Raw genomic sequence first — 21,498 nt, 5'->3', positions numbered from 1 at the left:
TCCACCTCTGCCCCTCCAGGCAGCCCTGGGAAACCTTTTTGCTCATTTTGCAAGGGCAGCAGCACTGCACAGAGCACTCTGGCATGAGCTGGTGACACATGTGGTGCTTGGGCTGGCTCTTGTGACTGCTGTGGGACTGAGGTCCCCACACTGCAGCTGCTGCCTCCTGATGGAACCTCTCCAGGAGCCTCCTCGGCACAGCGGGCACTGCAATTAGCTCCTACAGACAGCAGCACTAATGAAGGTGGGTCAGAGCCCTCACACTGCTCATGGAACCAGGCTTCCTCACCTCTACTTCCTACACAGGCACAGTCATTTGGGTTTATTTTAACACTACCTCATGGCTCCTATGACACTGCAGGAAATCCCTAGGTGAGCTTCCTGGAGCAGTGGGAATGAATCCCTCACCTCACACAGAGCACCACAGGCTCTTCAGGCTTTTCCTTTTTCACAAGTGCTTCCAGTGCCCTCTGAGAGCAGGAGATGCAGCAGTTCAAGAGGACCCTCAGACCAGATTCCCTCTGAGGCCATCACAGAGCACCTTCAGCTGAGCTTCCTTCCCCTCTGGAGCTGTGTGCTGGGACAGCCACAGGTTGTAGGAACCAGACCAGACTGGAGAAGCTGCTTTTGTGGTGTTTCCTTGACTCTTATCAGCATCACCAGCCCTGGCCAACACCTACCTTTGTATCTGTGAACCCACAGAATCTCAGGATGGCTTGGGCACGAAGGGACCTCAAAGGTCATCCAGTTCCACCCCATGCCATGGGCAGGGACCTCTTCCATTACTCCAGGCTGCTCCAAGCCCCATCCATCACTTCCAGGGATGAGGCAGACACAGCCAGAAATGTGTGTGCCCTAAGCCACCACCTTCCAGCAGTGACCAGGAGCCACCACAGGACCAGCCCCCTCCAGGGACTCCCTGCATGTGTCCTGCTGGACTTTTGCCACGTGGGAACCTCGTGATGGTCCCCTTGAGTGCCAGCACTGCCCATCACTCCCTGAATGCCCTTCCAAATGCAGGTGTGGGGTCCCTGGGCCTGTTTGGGATGACAGCACTTGTCCTGTCCGGGTGGTTCCCATATGGCACGTGCCAAATTCCCTAAGCAGTGTACCAACCATGCCTGTGTGTGTGGCATGGTGTGGTGAGGGGGGAGCTGGAATCCCATCCCTCCAGACAGCCATTCCATAAGGGAGAGGAAGGGACGCACTCTCTGTGATGCTGTGCATTAAAGAGCATTTCTGCTGCTAAACCCAGCTTTACCACAGCATTTCTGTCATGGTCTCAGTAGGACTCTGGAGTCCACAAATGGGAGCTCTGGGAGACTGCAAAGGTGGGAGATGGGACAAAAAATAGCAACTCCATGTCTTATGGGCAAAAAATAGCAATTCCATGTCTTATACCACTCTGTGCAAAGCAGATTACACAAAGCAACAGGTCAGTGTGCAGCAGCAAGGAGCCAGCTCCCCAGCAGCTCCCAGGACACCCAACCAGGCACCCCCTCTGAGCCAGAACCTCCCTGAGGGTGCAGATCCACCTGGGGTCTGAGCATTCCCCAAGGCAGTAAGAGGAGGCTGTTTGCATCATGCCTCCATGGCTCTTTTAGGGACTCTCCAGCTCGGTCGTCTCCTGGTGCCTCAACGACCTGGGGAAACATGGAAGGGATGAAAAGCACATTCTTTCCACCAGCCATAAAGGTGCCCACGAGGTCGCTATGGAGGCAGCCAGTGATGATGCCAGGGTAAAACTCAGTATTTGCAGGGGCAGCAGCAGGGAGGACAACAGGGCAGGAGATTTTTGGCAACCCTGACCAGAATCTGCAACATCCTCAGCAGGAGTGCTGTAATTCCTGCCGCTGTTTCCCAGCATTGCAGCAAATACAGGGCTGTTGTAGCCTAATGTGTGTCAGGGGTCAGCTTTATAGCCAGGAAAAAGTGGGATAGGGCATCTAAACTTCCTGCTGCTGCCACCTCTGGAGTATGTGCAAGTCTGCTGGGAAGGCAGAGGAACATAAGGACTGGTAGGATACCCCAGTATGGTTGGGGTTTGGAGGAATAGGCTGGAAAATAACCTTTGGAATGCAAACTTTGCCTTCTGCAGAACTGTGCCCTCACACCTCTTCCTGGATTAGTTTTAGTTTCAGCTTTTAATTGCAGCAGATGTGGCAGGGTTGGAGCAGGTGGGGTTTGTGGTGCTTCTTCCCCCTTAAACCTGCAGCCTCCCTAAGGCAGTGCAGCTGGCAGCCCCAACACACCTCCATAAAGAAAGGGCAGTGCTGCTTCTTTAAAACTGATGGAAATTCAAAAAATTTTCATTAAAATCTGGGTGGCTTTCCCCACGTGAAAATGCTCACAGATCTGATTACCACATGTGATGTTTTCAGCCATAAACAACTGTGAAGAACGAATGAAGTCAAGGAGGGTCTGGTGGGCTGAGGAAGAGGGAGATCTCCTGAGCTCCAGGTCCATGTGGCCACTCAGAGTTTTGTGGGGACATTAAATGAGCTGAAACCTCCTGAAGAGTGAGCCAGGATTTTACTGCAGCAAATGGCAATACTCCTGGAAGGACATGGACAATCTCAGGGTCCATCACTGTGGCCAAATACACTGACTTGAAAAAGGTGGAGTTTCCTCCCACTTCTGCTCTAGGGGGAAAAAGGGAACCCTGAGGGAGCCAGACCTTAAAAACAAGGAGAAGTAAAAGGTTTAACATAAAACCACCGGGAAACACACATTCCTCACCAAACTGGCACTGCAGGAGGAAGTCACAATGCAGAGGCAGACTTGGGAACACTTGCCAGGAATCTCTGTGCAACACAACTCTTCCCTCCATGAAATGGGAATGATGATGCTGCTCCCACAGCCATAGGACACAAAAAACACAAAGGGAATAATTGTAAAATTGGAGAAAATCAGGCATTTTGTGTCCAGAGTCAGTGCCATGTATTGGCAAAGTCCATAAATCCCCAAAAGACTGAAGGTGTGACAATATCAAAATGTTGCTGAGAAATCAGCCTCTCCTCTGCTTCAAGGTTCATACTCAAGAGATTGCTTTCCCTGGCTGCAGAGACAATATTTCATGGAGTGGGGATACCTGGAGTCAGTCCTCTTGGGACTTGGAGTGAGAGAAAAAGAATCATGTTCAGTGCACTGAAGCATTTCATAACTGAGCTTCAGAGAAAGTCAATCCCAACTATTTTAGTCAGGGCTGGGAGAATTTGAGGTGCACATGAGTGGTCCAGGCCAGCTGTGCAACACCCAGAGGTGACCTGTATTGGTATTAATGGCTCCAAAAACCTCACTAAAGCAAATTAAAGAGCATGCAGCAAATAAAAGATTTTGAAGAGCATTCTGATTTTAAACTGAATTACTCCAAGTTGAAGGCAGTGACAGCAATCCTCATTCTCACTACAGACACAAAAAGTTAAATCTGTGGGGTGATGCTAAAATCATTTGTGTGTTGCACTGATCATTCAGAAGCAGAAACCATCCCTTTAACTGCCAGATATTTCCTGGGAAGATCAGGCTTCCCTACCAAAACACTCTCTCCATCAAACATTGGAGACAGACAACAAGCACTGGGGCTGTTCAGTCGGGAGAGAAGGTGTGGAGACCTCAGAGCACCTTCCAGAATCTGAAGAGGCTGCAAGGAAGCTGGAGAGGGATTCTTCATCAGGATCAGGAATCACAGGGCAAGAAGGGATGGATCAAACTGAAAAAGGGGAAATTTGGGTCAGAGAGACACAAGAAAGAAATTCTTCCCTGTGAGGGAGGTGAGGCCCTGGCACAGATTGCCCAGAGAAGCTGTGGCTGCCCCATCCCTGGAAGTGTTCAAGGCCAGGTTGGACAGGGCTTGGAGCAATCTGGGATAGTGGAAGGTGTCCCTGCCCATGGCAGGGGGTGGAAATGGATGGATTTTAAGGTCCTCCCAAAACCAAGCTTTTCTGGGATCCTCTAATTCTGTTATTAGACCCATCCACCCTCATGATTACAAATCAAAGTCTCTCTCCTGAGCCCTTTCTTTCCTTCTGAGGAGTTCTGCCCCCTGCCTGGGTGAAAACCATCTCCAGGGAACAGTTCCCAGCAAGGAGCCCAGGCGTAGTCAGAAGGGAGGAGCTGCAGCACCAAACCTGGAGCCTCAAAGTGCAGCAATTTTGCTCTTTACTGGTGCAGCTCCAGGAGGATCCAGACAAACCACAGGCAAGCCCAGAGTAATGTTATCCTGATGTGCCTGTCTAAACCACAGATAGCTCTTCAGGAGGGTTCTCCCTCACTTGTTAATTTAACGCTTGATATATAGGAAAAATTAGAATTAAAATGTGCCCTGCTGCTTCCTTCATTCCTGATTCCATTTAGAAATAACTCACATCTTGCCACAAAAATGAACTAAACTGCTTGGAGACGTTTTAGAGCCTGTATTTTATTTTTAGACAAGTCTGTGTGATTTAGGATCCTAAGCCTCAATGAAGTTTGCACAGATCTGATTACCACGTTTAAATCCCAGCCCTGGCATGAGAGGAGAGACAGGTTTCTGCTGTTTGGATCAAGGAGGGGCTTGGCATGGAGGGGAGCTTAATGATCAGCTAACTCCACCCCTGCCACTGCCAGGGACACCTTCCACTATCCCAGGTTGCTCTGAGCCCTGTCCAACCCGACCTGGGACGCTTCCAGGGGCAGCCACAGCTGCTCTGGGCAAGCTCTTGAAAGACCACAAGGATGAGAACCTGTGAAAGACCATCAGCCAGGTACAGCTGAATCCCAGAGGACAAAGAGCTGGAGTCAGGTTTAACAGGTGACTTTCTCTAGGCTTTAGGCACAGCAAGCTACACCCAAAGCGTGCTGCTCCTCCTGCCATGGGGACAGCAAGGAAAGGAAACCAGATCCTTGCTTTGCCTTTCTCCCGCTCTCCAAGGCTCTCCAAGCAGCCGATGTGTGCACGTGATGCCACGGAGAAGATGCCTGAAGAGGCAGAGGCAGCTCTGAGTCCCACTGCACGAGAAGGCAAGGACAAGACTGGACCCTCATTAATGGCAGGAGATGGAGCCCATGGGACCACAGGAGCCAGGGGAGCTCCCACGTCTGCGCCGCGCCGGAGACGCGCGGGAGCCTGGATCCTTCACAGACACTTCTGAGATTTCTTATTAAAAACTGAATTCTTGGGCTGGGCACAAAACAGAAGAAACACGAGGCTTAAAGCATTATGCAAGAGCCCCAGAAGTGGCCAGGGGTCAACACTCTGCCACCAGAGAAGTGAATTCCAGGATACTTACGTCCCTCTCCACTGCTTTGTTTTTCCCGTGGCCCACGAAACGAATGGCGATGTTTCAGCTTGGAGAGCCCAGAGTGGAGATGGTGGGTGAGGAACAAAATCCATCCCTTTTGAAATCCACGGAGGTAAGCATTTGTGAGAAAATGTGTTCTCTGCACTCATCAGGAGGGGAAAGGCATAAGGAAGATGGGAAGAAAAAGAGGGGAAGAGACAATGAAAAAGTTCTGGTTTTAATCCCAATGAGCCAAGTGCAGAGGATGGAGCCTAAACAGATTTTCTGACCCAAACACAGGGCAGACTATGAGGATTGTCTGATTTCCAGGAAAGCTCTGCAAAAAGCTGTCACCCAGTGCCTCCAAATAAAGCACAGAGATCACAGCAAAGGCAATGCCCTGGGAGATGTGTGGAAGGACAATGATCGGGGAACACTTTGTTGTCAAAATCTTTCATTTCTTAAAGGAAGAACTGGTGATAAATCTAGGTTGGGAAAACAAAAAAAAAAAAATGTTGGGGCAGATATGTAAAAAATCTGGGTCAACCAGGTGATTAATTGATCAGCTGATCAAGTGTTTGATCAGTAAATGAGAGAGAGCTGTGCCAAAGATTGGAACAAGGAAGGTGATAAAAGGAAAGGACAAAGACAGGGAGAAATCCCTTTAAGGAGTGCCCAAATTATCTACAATGCCACTTCTCCAATAAACAGCAACACATTTAAATCTTGCAGTATTCCCTAATTATTCTGGACATGAGCCTGGAGTGCTGCTTGTCCTGGGCAGTATGAACTTGTCCATGAAATGCTCATCTTTAGGAGCACAGAGTTTTCTGTATTTAAGAGGCAGACACCCATTTATTTGGGCTAGTGTGTGCCCCGAACAGGAGGAGAGCAGCTACAGCCACATGAATTTATTGATGGTAATTTTGGTCTGACCAAGTGTTTCCTTCCCTGGAAAAGTAAATGATCTATGGATGCTGCCATCCAAGCACCCTGGGAGCTGGGCAGGGTGGCACGTTAATATCCAAGAAATGAGGGTCAGGTCTGGGTGCTGGTGCTGCTGCAGGGAACTGGAGGCTCCCCAGGCTGCCACTGCAGGGATGCACTTGGCTGCAAAGACCTGCATCCTGAAATATGGGGAAGGGGAAGGAACCTTTCCAGAAGAAAATCTCAGCTGGCACCAGAACCAGCACCAAGTGATCATCACAAGGGTCAGCAGTTAATGATCAACCCAAAATCTGCTTTTGTTTCCTTCCTCAAGCACAAAATGAGGTCAGGTAGTCAAACTCCACTGGCCTCTCTGCATAGAACCAAATTAAATTCATCAGAAACGCAGCACCCGAGCAGAAATTCCCATGCTTGCCCAGCTCCCAATCCAAACTCCAAAAAGCAGGTGCTCAAAGCACCAGTGTTTCCCCAAGGGATGCTGAGTGTGTTTCCATGAGGGAATGCACTCCTGGGGCTGGTGACTCTGCCTCAGTTCCCCACTCTGGTCTCTCCCAAGGGACCTGGGCTTTCTCTGGCTCTGCTGCCATTCATCCCGGCACAAGGGAACCTCCTGCCTCACACCACACACCACAACCACACCAAGCTCACAGACACCAAGCTCCAAGGTAAAGCAAGACAATTTGCAATAAAAAAGTCACAATGTTTGTAAATTCATCCATCCCTCATGCACAGCACCAGTTAATCAGAATTACAGCATGGCTTGGGCTTGAAGGGACCCTAAAGGTCATCCCATTCCAATCCCCTGCCATGGGCAGGGACACACCCCACTTAAAAAAATAAATTCTCAAAAGATCTGACACCTCGGGAGTTAAAGACAACAAAAGGTCCAACCTGCCCATGGCCAACACAAAATTCCCAACAAGCTCCTCTTGCAAAATTAGCACGACCTCAGCTTCCTCAACTTTCTCACAATTCAAACTCGACGGTTTTGAAGGGAACTGGAAGTTTCTCGGCCAGGGTGTCTCTGATTCTTCTTTTTTCTTTCTTTCTCTGCTCTGTCACAGCATCCAAGAGGTTTTCCTGGTGGGGATGGAGAAAGCGTGTTATCATCCCTGGGTGAAGAGGGGAAGCAAACAGGAACCTGTGTTACACTCCAAGACAGGGCTGATTAATTTGCAGTTGACATCCACTCGCTTCATTATCCCTTCATCGGAGCCTGACAAATGTGCAAACAACAATGAAAAATAGAAATTAATAGGAGTATTAGCACTGCATACAACCTGCTATAGATTTCATCCCCACAACAGAACATATGGATATGTTACACCTTCTTTCTTTGTAATGATCTCATGCCCACCCTCCTGTCCTTGGGTATAAATCTATTTAAATTTAAAGAGATCTATTTATATACACACACGTGTGTGTGTGTCCGTGTCTATCCATATGCATGGGTACACGTGGAGAGGAAGGTTTGCTCATCACTTATTAATTGAGGCTGGGAAAGGCACTTGGACTGAGCTAAAGCAGCTGGACAATTTGAACTTCTGTTCCCAGTGTCTCAACAAGGCGAGGGAGCTGTGGGGCCCTGTCCCCAGCTAGCTCCACGCTGAAGGAGGAGGAGTGACACAGGCAGGGAGCAGAGAGAAACACCCTGATGCCACTAAACACCCACCCACGGTCCTATCCCCAAGAGAGAAGGCATCAGGACACTTCTCCTCATTATTCCAATTTGCACCTCCTTTCCATGGCTTTTGATGCTTGTCTGCTGGGCTCAGAAGGTGCTTTTCACCAGGACATCACGGAGAGCTCACAGAGGAGCTGCTGCGTTGGAGTGGGAAGCAGATGCTGTCCCATTTTTCTGTAGGCATCTCCTCCAGCCCTGCCGCCATTTGAAGAGGAATGTGTGGGCTAGGAGGCCAAGAGGTGATTAAAAAATTATATTAAAGCATGTTTGTGCCAAACCTCTGTAGTCCCTCGGGTCAGGCAATGTCACCGCAAGAGAGCGAAAATCCACAGCGGGGAGTTGCCTGGGTGTTTGTATATCCTCCAGGAAAACCTGAGGATCTGGAAGGAAACAGGGAATTTCAATCATTGCTACTTTTCTCACTGAAATCCCTTTGAAAGAAATGCTATTGAAAGAGCTCCTCATCTACCCTTCAAGGTGACCTGCAAATGAGGAAAAATGGGTTTGTGGCCTTATTTTTGTCTGAGTTACGAAGGAAGGCCTGGAAAGTTGGCAGGGATTCGAAACAACACTGGGATTTAATTTTATTTTTCTCTTTTTTTTTCTATTTATTTTCCTTTTCTGCTAGAAATGTAGTTCTTGTTTTGCCTGGTGCTTGGTGGGCAAAGAGGGAACCCGTGAAATCCAACCATGACAGGGGACTGACACTGGTACATCTGAAAGAAGGACACACAGTCACACCAGCTCCTGGTTTGCCTCCAAAGGAGGAGAGGGAATACTTTTGGCTACAGGAGGGTTATTTCTAGGTAGGAGAGGAAGGATTTGTTTGGCTTCTGTTGGCTTCTATTTAACTCCCTGATCTAAGGAAATCTTGGGTGAAAGTAAGGCTCTGATAAAGATCTAATTCCCTTTCTTCTTTCAGTGCCTGCTGGGGGAATTCCCATGTAAGTAGGGCTGGAAGGAGTAGGAGGAGAGGGGAAAAATCCTTGTGTGTGTCAGGAAAAAAAATTGACTCACACTAATAGCTCACAGGGAAGGAAGGAGGCAAATATTAAAATGCCTACACGGAAATTTGGAGAAATTAGAAGCAATTAAATACTCTAAATCAGAGGGCTCTGACCTTGCTAAGGAAGAAAACCTGGATGTGGAGGCCAAAAGATAAACCAGGAAAAATAAAACTCGGGCAAGCAGGGAGCAGGGACATAATTCAAGCCGGAGCTTGGTTTGTAAAGCTGTGTCAGGGAGGGGGACACTGGCCCACGGGGCCTCTGCCACGGAGCGCATCACTGACGGGCGATACGAGCCCCGAGCCCACACCAGGCTTTACCCCCTGTGCCACCCCGCTGGCCTCAGGTCTGGCAGCCCCTGTGTGTCCCCTCAGCCTCCCCATCCCCGCTGGCCCAGCGGTGCCACCTCCGGTGCCTGGCGCATTTTCTGTCTCCTGCGCCTGTTCCAAAGCCGAAACGGGTGAAAATATCTGAGCCAGCAGCGACCTGGCCCTGCTCTCCTGGGACACCCAAAAGGTTTCATCGTTGTCACTGGCAGGGAGGGGCTGAGCTCTGGTGGCACCACCTCTGACCACGCTGGGCAAACAGCAGCAGTGCCACCCTCCGAGAGAGGGGACAGCAGCCAGAGCACAGCAAAAACCTCTCGTGGCCTTCAAACTGGTTTTTTCCCTACACACAGCACCACAACACAACAGCCTGGTCTGCACTTCCCTGGGAATGATCCCTGGTTTTCCAGAGGCCTTGTGGGGTCAGAGAGATGGCACAGCAAACCCGCCACCGACCGAGAAATTTGCACTGGGATAATCTAAAGGACTGTCCACAGCTGTAAGAAAAAAGCAAAAATATCTGATTTAACTGAATTTCATTTTTTTGTTTTTAATTTTTAATTCTTGCTCTTGGGAGGAGGTGTTCATCATCCCTTACTCCGGAAGCCCTCACTTATTTCCATGCCAGTTTGAGATTTTTCACAAATCTAAACTTTTCCTGCTGAAAACCAGGATCCTGGCTTGGAGCTCCAGGAAAGCAGTGACAGCAAAAGGCAGGACCTGGCTGATCCCAGGGTCTCCTACCAGGGGTCTGCTCCACCAGGTGGTCCCAGTTCCTCAAGCTTTTCCCTTTCTGTGCAAAACCTGGGAAATGCGAGGATACCAAATAAGCATGGGAAGAGCTCCTGGGATGGAAGGCTGAGGAAGAAGGGTTGAGGGGGCACCAGGTAGAGCCCACTGGTGCCCATTTATCCCCTGGACATGCAGAACACTGTGTGGCTCTGCTCATTTCACACAGACATCCTTTGGGAAAGCAAAAATAAAGTGATTTACTCACCAACCCTGGCACCAGCGCCATGCAGGAATTTTCTGAGGAGAAGTCGGGAGACAGCGCTAAAGAAAGAGCTGGGGAGAAGCTGAACCCCGATTTCAGTGAGCCAGGAGCTGGGGTGTCATCCAGAATGAGAAACAAAACAAATTAAGCAGCACCCTGAAAATTGTTCTGATGGGTGATTAGACACAAGTGCAGGACACCAGCCCAGACAGGATGGGACCACGTTGGAATTCCAGCAGGAATGGAGTTATGAGGGCAGGTCAGTTGAGCGGGGAGCCAGGCTAGGCCTCCTCAAGGACTTTCACTATTGAGAACCACAACAGCAGCAAGATCCTCCAAAAAGCACAAGTCCCAAATCAAAAGTCAAGCCACTATTAAAGGAAAGACATTTACAAGATCTAAAACTCTGCTCTGCAGAGGTATTAAGATGTTGGAACTAAACCTGCCTTATTCCCGCTAGTGGTTGCATTTTAAGGAAACCTTTTAAAAGGATTATCTTCAGGAACTCTTTCAACAGCCTTCCCTTTAAGAGTCCTTCATGGTGATAGCACTATTAATTATGCTATGTGATATGATTATGTATTTGTTCAGGTCCAGGTTGGAAACACGAGGCAGGGGAACATCTGCAGGTGTCACTTCCAACGCAGACAACTCCAGCCTTTGCTGCGGAGCGCGGGCGTGTGGGCTCTGCGCAGGGCAGGCACCCACGAGGTGCTGGGCTCTGCAGTGCCCCCAGCCCGTTTGAGCTGGGGGGGATTGCCTGGAGCCTTTATTTGCACAGGGAGTTTTGGGAAAGGCTGGCAAGGACCCCCCGAGCACCGGCTTGGAGCTCCTGAGCAGCCACCGCCAGGAAAATTCTGTGCGGATCTATATCCGTATCTGGCTGGAGATAAAGACGTATATTTTTATCTATATATAGAGAGAGGCACTTCCAAATCTGTCTGTCTCTCTATTTACCTGCTTTTAACAAGAAAAAAACAACTTCTTACACAGCTCTTGCCACTGCACTTAAAGCAGAAAAAGTTTTTCCGTATCCCTCCACTCCCAACGTCGGTGAAGGCGTCCGGGAAATGACGGATGGTTTGGCAGGCCCTGTCTTTGGGCACAGCTCATCCCCCCGGGAGCCATTCCTGCGAGGAAAGGCCTCCACACCCAGGGCACAGGGAGAAGAAAGTCACCCCTGTCCCCACCTCACACCAGGGCAGGCAGAGCCGCGGGCAGAGCTCGCCCAGGTGGGGTTGGTTTGGTGCTTGGAGGTGTCGGGGGACAGGTTTAGGTTTGCTCTCCAGCCACTCTCATGCAAGGGAATTTGGATCTCAGCTCCAGGTACCATCCAAAATTCGAACAAATACAGCCCTGGTGGCCCTCGGGTTTGGGAGGTCAGAGGCTGCCGGGCTGAGCTGTGCCTTGTGCTCCGTGCGTGGCCGAGCTTGAGCCAGAGAGCGCCCAAAATACGGGACCATGGGTGCCCCAGCCCTCCCAAAGGACACATGCTGGCAATTTAGGGAAAATATTTTATATTTTAATCCAGATGTTCTGCTCCTTTTCAGAGCCTCTGCGTGTGCTGGGGTATCATATATATCCTGCATATCTACAGCATACGCGGGCTGGGTGGGTGGTTAAACCTGGGGCCGTGGATATATGAATGCTGTAAATAGCTGTACAGAATGTGTAGGTTTTATTTTAGAGGCAGAGAATGAGCTGTTGGTACCACACAAGCATGGCTACACAGCACATACATGTTGAGCACACACGAACCCTGCTCTCTGTGTATTATATCTTTACATATAGACACATCTATAACACCTATACTCCACATATTATTTATAGATATACACAGACATTCTTTTCCCAACTAAACCATTTTTGTCTTCACATTGCTAATTTACTCTAAGTCTGAAACATAAAAGAGGAGCTGGGGAGAGGAGGAGAAGGGAAACTTCACTTTACCTACTCCAGCTGAATCTCATATAATTTCTTCTTTTTTTTTTTTTTAACGAAACTTCATTGTATATTCCAGAAAAGTATATTGGTGGGGTAGGTTTACCAGAGGCAGAGAGAATGTGCAGGGAGTGAGAAAGTGAATTGATGGATGGATGGTTAAATGAATATAAATGAACTGATACCTTTACAGGAAAATAACATTTCTTTTCTTTTTTTTTTTATTCTATAGATCAGTGGGTTTTGTATCTGTAATTCTTTCATATCAGCAAAGAGGAAATAAACTCCCATGTAAATCATTTTCCCCCCATCTGGAAGCATATTAAAAGCATGCCTTTTTTTTTTTTTTCTTTTAAGCAGAGCCTTTTTTTCCCCCTATTTGCTTATCGGTTCATCCACCATTACATTTTAAATGAAATTGCAAGACCCCCCTCTCCTCTTCCCCTCACCCCCCCCCCCCCCGCCTCCCAAATTCCGGGCTGATGTCGGAAAGAGGGAATCAGCCTCTCCCATGCTTTAGAATAACTGACCTAGATTCAATTACAGATAGACCCGGCGGAGAGGACGGCACCTCGCTGCCTTCTCAGGGGTCTCTTAAAAAAATAAAATAAAATAAAATAAAAATAGGGCAGAAAATAGGAAAATAAAACACCCCAAAAATAGGAGAAAAAAACAGTGTGGAATAGACAAACAGACGCTTCCCACCAAGTGCTGCAGGCGCCCGAGCATCCCTCGCCCCGCCGGAGCCCAGCAGCGCCCGCACCGACGGCGCGACCCCGCCGCTGTCCCAGCGGCACGGACGGGGGATGCTCGCCCTCCTCGGGAGTGTTTTTTGGGGGGCCGCCTCGGGAAGAACAGCTCTGGGAGGCGGGGGAGCCTCGCGGTTCTCCCCGCTGCTTCCCGGACGGGAGCGAGGGAGCAGCCGGGAGCAGCGCGGCGCTCCCTCCCTCCTTCCCTCCCTTCCCCCGGGAGCGGGCCGGTATCGGGGGGTCCCGGGGGGCTGCGACCGCACGGGGAGGGAGGAGAAGGGGGGCTCGGGGTCCGCAAGGCTTGTTTCATTTCAAAGTGGGACCGGGGCCGCTCCAGGACGCGCCGCTCGCAAATATAATCTTCATATTCAGTTCAATGGAGTCTCCTTATAATTTACAGCGGAGAGATAAGGCTGGAGGATGCAATGAAAAAAAAATCTGAAGTCATCCTCTCCCCCCCTGTACTGCACTGCACCTTGGGCAGCGGAGCAGAATCCAGAATCTCAACTTCTCCCGACATATGTTTCCAGCAGATAAGTAAACAATCTGGACGTGAAATGAAAATTTTAATTAATGCAGTAATGCTATTACACCTCAAGTGTGCAAATCCCATTGCCTTGCACTGTGACAATGGGTGGGGAGGAGGAAAGAAAGCAGACAGACAACAAACCACAAGCAAATTCTAATCTGGCTTTTGCTTTTCACTCGGCTCCAATTGTTTTCATAGTTTGTTTCCTTTGAATTAATCTCATCCTTATATTTCAATAATTACCAGCTACTCATCTCTTCCCCTCTTTCTCTCACCCACTCAAAGAGCCGGCTCCCGCTCCCTCGCTCTCCTCTTTTAAATTGGGATCAACCTGGATTTAATTTCGGGGCTTTTAGGCATACACATGTTGCCTTGTGGCAGCGTGGACCTGCACAGACCCTGCACGTTATTTCTTGTTTAGCTTTCCGAACCAGAAGCGTTCGGGAATAATGAAGTATTTTGCCCTAATAAAAAGGGAAGGAAAAAAAAAAAAGAGAGAGAGAAAGGAATAATAATAATAATAATAAAGGCTGCGTAGTCCCTTTGATGTTGGTATAAAACACCCCAACTGGAATATAGGCGTGTAAAGGGAGAAAAGAGAGACGAGGAGGTAAAATTAAGGACCGAAAGAGAAAAAAAAAAAAAAAAATAAAAAGGGTAAATTACAGACACATCAAAAGCCCCGAGGCTTCCTCGCTCCGGAGCTCGGCGCAGCGCGGGGAGCTGAGCCCGCGTCCCCCGGCGGCACCGGGCTCCTGCAGCCCCCCGAGGGGACAGGAGCAGCCGGGGCTGGGCTGCCTTTACATCAAGATTTTGCGTTAGAAGCGTTTTGAATGATTTTGTGATGTTTTTTAGGTGCGGAGGCTGCGGCGGGGGGACCCTGGTGCGGAGCCCTGCCCGCGGGACCCGCTGCCACCCGCAGCCCCTCGCCGGCCCTCGGCAGCCCCGGTACCCCCGGTACCGCCGGCCGGCCGGGGCCGCTGCCCGCGGAGGAGGAGGAGGAGGAGGAAGACGTGTTTCTGATCATCGCTTACTTTTAAACACTACAATCAAGGAATGTAGCCAGGAGGTCGGGCCTGGAATAAAACCGTAAAATCAGAATTGCAATCTTTTTGATGTTTCAAAGTCTCTTTGAATGCCTTTGATACACTCAATAGCAAATTTACTGGGCTATTATCACTAATAAGCAGAAATAAGTAATATCTCTCAGAGACTTCTATGGGCTTAATGTGTCCTTTAAAATAAAGTTTTTTAACATCTCTTAATTCTGTCTTTGTCTCTCCTGCAGCAGAGCTCCCTGGCCGTCTCACAGCTACACCTGGGCTCTCCTGGTCCCCTCGGCCTCCCGAGATATTCTCTCCCCCTCTCTTATTTGTTGTTTTCTTTAAAGCAAGGCCAGAGTGGATGATTTTAAGAGTCTAGGTGGTCCTGCAGGCAGCGCTGAGCCGAACTGGAGAGGAGAGAAGAGGAGAATAGTGAAAAAAAGAAGAGAAGAGAAGAGAAGAGAAGAGAAGAGAAGAGAAGAGAAGAGAAGAGAAGAGAAGAGAAGAGAAGAGAAGAGAAGAGAAGAGAAGAGAAGAGAAGAGAAGAGAAGAGAAGAGAAGAGAAGAGAAGAGAAGAGAAGAGAAGAGAAGAGAAGAGAAGAGGAAGAGAAGAGGAAGAGAAGAGGAAGAGAAGAGAAAAAAGAAGAGAAAAGAAAAAAGAAAAGAAAAAAGAAAAGAAAAGAAAAGAAAAGAAAAGAAAAGAAAAGAAAAGAAAAGAAAAGAAAAGAAAAGAAAAGAAAAGAAAAGAAAAGAAAAGAAAAGAAAAGAAAAGAAAAGAAAAGAAAAGAAAAGAAAAGAAAAGAAAAGAAAAGAAAAGAAAAGAAAAGAAAAAGAAAAGAGGAAAAGGATAAAAAGAAGGAAGGAATTGGGGCGAGGGGAGCTGCGGGGGGAGCGGGCCGGGCAGCAGGAGGGGCCCGGGCCCGAGGCCGCGCTCCCCCGCCCCCCGCCCGGCCCCGCTCGGCTCCGCGCTGCCTGCGCGGGGTTCCGCGGCTGCGGGAGAGGCTCCGCGGCGGAGCCCAGCCCGGGACAGCGCCCGGCCGCGCACCCAAGGCGTGGCGCGCATAACCCCGCGGCCTTTGTTTAATGATTTTATTGAAAGAAGGAGACAGTTGTGGGGAAACAGGTTTGACAAGGAGCTGCATTTCCCCCTCGAGGGAATAGCTTTTTTTTCACCCCTCTCTCTCTCTCTCTCTCTCTCCCTCTCTTTCTTTCTGTTTTTGGTTTCCCTTTGACATCAAAGTCAGTAATCGGTTCATTGCAGTGTCAAGATCATTATTTAATTTATTTATCTCCACGAGTTAAATAGCTACACACCTGCAACCGGGCGGGAGGGCTGGAGGGATAACACGGCGCAGGGAAAGGGAGCGAAACACGGCGAGCAGAGGCTGCGGAGGGGCGAGCGGGGTGGGAGGGGGACGGCGAGGCAGCGAGGAAAAGAGAATGAGAAACGGGAAGAGAGGAAGAGTAAAGAGAGGGGGAAATGGGAAAAGAGAAAGAGAGAGAAGGAGAACGGAAGGAGAGAAGGGGAAAATGTGAGAGGGAGAGAGAAGGAGATAGAATTAATAAATAAAGATAAGAAAATAAGGTAAAACGGAAAGTAAAAAGGAAGGAAAGAAGGGGCGGGAGGAGGAGTGAAAGGGAAAAGAAAAGGGGAAAGAAGAAAGAAAAGAGCGAAATAAAGAAGGAAAGTAGAGAGGTCGCCGCCAAAGTTTCCAGCTCTGTCGCTCCGAGCTCACCATCTCACCCCGACGTTTCCCCGAGGCCCCGGCCCCCACCGGGCCCGTTCTCCCCCGCAGCCGCCGAAGCGGCCCCGAGGGTGTCCGGGCTCAGGGGTACGGAGCGTCCCCCAAATCTCAGCCGCGCTGGGGAGCGGGGCACGGCCGCGGGGCCCCCGCTTTGCCCCACGAGCGGCGTGGCCCGGGCGGGCCAGGGCCGGCTCTCCCCCCGCCCGGCTCTGCCTCCGACCATTGTCAGACTAATGCGGGTGGATGTCGGAGGACACTGAGCTATCGGTGTTATCAGCCGGGCTGACAGCGCCTGTCAGCTGGGGTTACATCAGCGCCCGCCGCCGCCGCGCCGCCCCACGCCGGCCGCATCCAGCCCCGCGTGTCCCAGCGGATCGTCCCGCGGCTCCCAGGCCCTCCCCAAGCCAGCTCCTTTAATTGTCCTCATTTGTAAGAGCCGTTTTGTCATGCTAAACAAGGCTGGAGCAGCCATTCTAACCTCTCCTTTCAGCCCTTTTCTCCTCTCCCCTTTTGTTTACCTTCGCCTGATCTCTCATTTATTTATCTATCTATTCTTCCCCCGCTTACCCTCCCATTCAAGCCCCATGTATGTTAATTGTGTTACGCCGTTTAATTCTAACATCGGTCTCCAAAGAGCACTTAATGAGCAAAGCACATCCAAACACGCAGCGCTCCGGCTATTCAGCCCCTCCAGACGGATCCTCTGCCTCTTCCTCCTTCCCCTCGCCTCTGCCCCCCGACTCCCGCCCTCAGTCGAGGGAAGAGCCCCGCAAACGCCGCTAATTGATCCGCACAAGATGCTGATTCCAATCCGCCCCCTTCCAGCACCGCCAGCGCTCCCCTGCCCGCTCCGAATATTTCCTCGCACCGCTACAACTTCAACGCCGCGGAGGCAACTTGGGAAAAGCCGGTTCCCCGACGGGACGGGGGGCGGGGGAAAGCAGCCCCCCGCTTTCACTCCGCTCCATCCCGTCTTTTCTCAAGTTTTCTCCGCCCGCAGCAGCGTTTCCCCGACGGGCTCCGAGCGGAGCCCGAGCCGGCACGGCTCCGGGGTGGGCACGGGGAGGGCCGGGGGCTGCGGGCCGGGGTCGCTCCGGAGCGGGAGCAGCGCCCGCGGCCCCCGCTGCGGGACGCGGGGCTTCGTCCCCGCACTCACAGCACGCACTTGCCTCGTTTGATGACAGATTGTCTTTATTCAAAACGTCTTTGTTCAACAAATGAAAAGGTTTAACGAGGTAAAATCCTGCCGGGTACATCTTAGTTTCTGTTTCTTCTTGCCCAAGACATTGTGAAAACATATTTAAATTGCCATCGGTTTTTATTCGGTTTTTCGTTATTATTATTAGTAGTAGTAATAAATTTTTACAATTCTACTGCCTGACTTCATACCTGACGCTCTGTCTAAAGTAAACTTAGATCTAGTCTCACTGGATCACACAAATTTAAGGACTATCTGTTTTAAATTAAGCAAACACTATCATATGTTTTAAATATAAATGTTTCTCCCCTTTTTTTTCTTTTTTTTTTTTCTTTTTTAACTTTGAAGAGCCTTTTTTCTCACATGAAAAGCAATTTTACCTAGTAGTACGTGGTGGCAAAATATATATATATTTATATATATATAACACAGCTGATCTCGTCTTTCAATGTGCAAAAGGAAAACAACAAGGAAAAAAAAAAAAAATTAAATCAGAGTACGACCGGGACTTCCCAAAGTCAAGTCCAAGTGACATGAGACCCTGGAGAACTCACAGACATTAAGAGAATAAATAAAAATCGAAACAGCCTCTCTTTTTTTTTTTCCTTTTCGTCTTTTTCTCTTTTTCTCCCCGCTTTGTCCCGAAAGGGCAGTTCAAGGTTCGCTTTTCTTTTCTGTTTTTAAACACATTTACAACTCTTACAAGTGCCGGGCTCCTATCTGCCCCCGCGATTGCAGATCCCCCCCGAGCCTGGGGCCAGCTCTCGTGGCGAGCTTTAGGCGAGAGCATCTCCGAGGCAGCGTCCGCGTCTGTCCCGGCCCGGCGACGGGCGGCAGAGTCCTGGTTCGGGTGGCCTTTTGCTCCTGCAGGTTTTATGTACATGCACACACGGAGGAATCCCAGTTCCAGCTGCCGGCCGGGGTGGGGGACACACGCACACACACACGCCCGTGGGGGTGTGGGTGGGTGGGTGTTACATGGCAGTCGCGTGTGCTGAAGAATAGGGGTCTATCCCAGTCTTGGTCATGCCTGGGAATAATATGTAGGCAACTGGAGGTTGCAAACTGGAAGCCGACCAAGCGGTACAGTTACATGGCACGACATAGCCCGGGTTAGTTGGCGAGGGGTGAGTGTGGGTGTGTTGGCTGGGGCAGCTCAAGCTGCCGAACGCCCCGTTCTGGTATCCCAAGGTGGAGGCGTAGGGCAGGGTGCTGGTGGCTAAGGTGTGAGGAACCTCAGTCATCTTCTGAATGGCGCTGGAGCTGAACTGGCTGGGGTCAAGTAAGGAGTAAGGTGCTGAGGTGGGAGGCAGGAAAGCCCTGGCCTTCTCCGGGGAGCTCAGCAGCGAGTCAGTGGCCCCCACGGGAAGCCCGGCGGCCTTTAAGGGATCTGTTTCCCCGAGGTAAGGCAAAGGGAAGACATACCTGTCCTTTTTCAGCAGGTTCTTGGGCTTGCGCCGGGGCCGGTACTTGTAGTCGGGATGCTCCTTCATGTGCTGCGCCCGCAGCCGCTTGGCCTCGTCGATGTACGGGCGCTTCTCCGCCTCGGAGAGCAACTTCCACTCCGCGCCCAGCCGCTTGCTAATCTCCGAGTTGTGCATTTTGGGGTTCTCCTGGGCCATCTTGCGCCGTTGGCCGCGGGACCACACCATGAAGGCGTTCATGGGGCGCTTGATGTGGTCGCTGGGCTTGGACATGCTTCTGCCGGGCGGGCGGACGGGCGGCTCTGCGGGGCGCGGCGGCTCGGGGCGCCGGACGGCGGCGGCAGGACGAGGAGGAGGAGGAGGAGGAGGAACGGCGGGAGAAGGCCGGAGGAGCCGGAGGAGCGGCAGGAGCGGGCTCAGCTGATCATCACAGGTCCTCCGCCAAGGCCGTCCCCGGCGGGAGCCGTGCCGGGGCGGGGCGCGGAGCAGCGCGGAGCGGAGCGGAGGCCCGCGGGGCCCGGCGGGCACTAGGCGGGCGGGGAGCCGCCGGGCGCAGCAGCGGGCCGGCGGTGGGGACGCGGGGCGGTGCGGGGCAGTTCAAAGGCGCGGGGCTGCGGCGGGCAGGCTGACATAGCGGCAGGGCGGTCACAGCGCGGCCGGGCGCCCAATCAGCGCGGAGGGGGCCCGCTTAAAAAGAGAGGGAGAGAGGAAGGGCGAGAGGAAGAGGAGGGGAGGGGACAGCGGAGGGAGGAGGAGGAAGGAAGGAGGGGACAGGAGGACACCCCCCCCCCCCACCCCCCACCCCCCCCCCCCCCTCCTTCCAACGCGCGGATTAAAAGGAAGGCTTTTGTGAGTTGCTGCGCTAATGGCGGCTGGGGGGGCAGGGGGAGGCGGAAGGGGGTCGCCCCCATCTTCCTTACGCTCCCCCATCCCTGGGGCGTGCGGAGCGGGGCCGGTCCCGCCGCCCTCCAGGCTCTGCCGCCGCCGCCGTCGGGGCTGCGGGCGCCGCGCTCCTCCGGGCGGCCGCCGCCGTCCGCGTTCCCCCCGCTGCCCCCGCCTTTCCCCGCGCTCCCGGCCGCTCTCCCGCTTCCCCAACCCCCGCCTTCCCCGCTCCGCAGCCCCGCTTAACCCCGGGAGCCGGCCCGCGTCCCGGCTTGCTTTGAATAATTGCCTGCCTCCCGCGAAACGCCCGTGGGGAAAATATTTATTAAATGGAAACAATTGTCCCGGCTCCCGGGGGGAACCGCGTTTGTTCCGGGCTTATTGGTTTTTAGCACCTGCTTTGGTTAACAAACCTGCTCCGAAAAGACCCCCCCGGGCCGCCCCCTGCCCCCGCCCGCCCGCGTCCGACAGCGACCGGGGAGAGAAACGAGATGTCGGGGGGGGCTCCCGGGACGGACGGGGGGAGGCCGGCCCGGCCCCTCCGGGGTGCCCCCGCACCTCTCCGCCCAAAACTTCGCCTCCTGCCCGAGGGGAGCCGCCGCCGCGGGCCGCTGCGTGCCGGGTCACCGTTCCTGGGGGGCTCTCAGCTCCCCCCCGTCCTCCGAATAATATTAATAATAATAATAGAATAAACCACCTTCGCCCTTATTTCCTCCTTCTTCGCAATAAATGACTTTCATTTCTCGGCAGAGCCCTGTGCCTGCGGAACCGGGGAGAAGGAGGAGGAAGAGGAAGATGAGGAGGAGGAGGAAGAAGAAAGGGGCCAAGGATGTGGAGTCCGCTCACCTGGACGGGGCCGGCAGTGCCCGAGGCTTTGGCTCTGCTGCCGCCGGCTCCATCCCAGAGGCTTTTTTCGTTGCGCCCAGAAATGCGCCGCCAATTTCCCAGCCCGCTCCGGGACCCCCTTGCCCAAGCGCCCTCCCCGGGCGGGATCCTCCCGCTACGGCACCGCATCTTCCCCAGGGAAACTTGCCCCCATCCCGCGGTGGAATCCCCCGAGCTTCTCCCCACCCCCAGCAGCCGCTGATGTTCACATGGCACCCGCAAACAAGAAGAGGTGGGTGCGGGCTGCCCCTTCCCTCAGCTGCCCCCCGGGCTCGCCTGAGACCTGGCCCGTTCTCGGGGACCTCGGTGCCACGCGTGGAACGCTCGCCACGGGCCGGGACTGGCGTGCCCGGGCGCTGCTCGGCCCGACAGGCACCCGCCGGCTTGGCCGTGGCCGTGGTAGGGTGACACGCGTGGAAAGTTCTTTTTTACCCCACTTTTTCCGTGGAAACAGCGCTGTGGGCTGCCCCAGCTGCCGGCGCGCTGCCCCGCGGAGCTGCCGCGCTCAACATCCGCGGGGAAAGCCGCCTGGAGCCGCTGCCCCTCTCCTCGGCGCCGTCTGCTTTCCCCTCCGACGCTTAAAATACAAAACTCCCTTCGCTTTTATTGTTTCTTTTCAAATTCTTCGAAAGAGGGGGAGAAATTGTATCACTCGTCATCCCTCGGCAGGATTAAACGAGAGGAGCCGGGCGTCGTTCTCAAAAATCCGGGTAGCAAATCGTTCGGGAAGGAGCGGTGGCTCGCAGGCTCTGCCTGCTCCCGAAAAGTCTTTCCAATCAGTTAATGTTGCCTCGCAATATTAATGATAAAAAATCGGCAGCCCGGCTTTCATTGGCTGCTACCTCGCCGTGCTGCAGCACACACGCTACATCAGCTCGGGGCATT

The 21,498-nt window shown here is 52.2% G+C and overlaps 1 protein-coding gene across 1 annotated transcript; it reads right to left on the bottom strand.

The window, feature by feature from the left end:
* Positions 1-18,172: 18,172 nt before the first annotated feature.
* SOX14 (SRY-box transcription factor 14) lies at positions 18,173-19,119 on the bottom strand. The gene has a single exon (XM_005529533.3). The coding sequence runs from the start codon at positions 19,117-19,119 to the stop codon at positions 18,397-18,399; it is 723 nt and encodes a 240-aa protein (XP_005529590.1). The 3' UTR covers positions 18,173-18,396.
* Positions 19,120-21,498: the final 2,379 nt, after the last annotated feature.

Source organism: Pseudopodoces humilis, chromosome 11 (assembly GCF_049639895.1).
Source record: "Pseudopodoces humilis isolate 2021_Gansu_Grassland_sample_001 chromosome 11, ASM4963989v1, whole genome shotgun sequence".
NCBI lineage: Eukaryota > Metazoa > Chordata > Aves > Passeriformes > Paridae > Pseudopodoces > Pseudopodoces humilis.
Note: the sequence above shows the minus strand (reverse complement) of the source record. Positions and strands in the feature narration are given on the sequence as shown.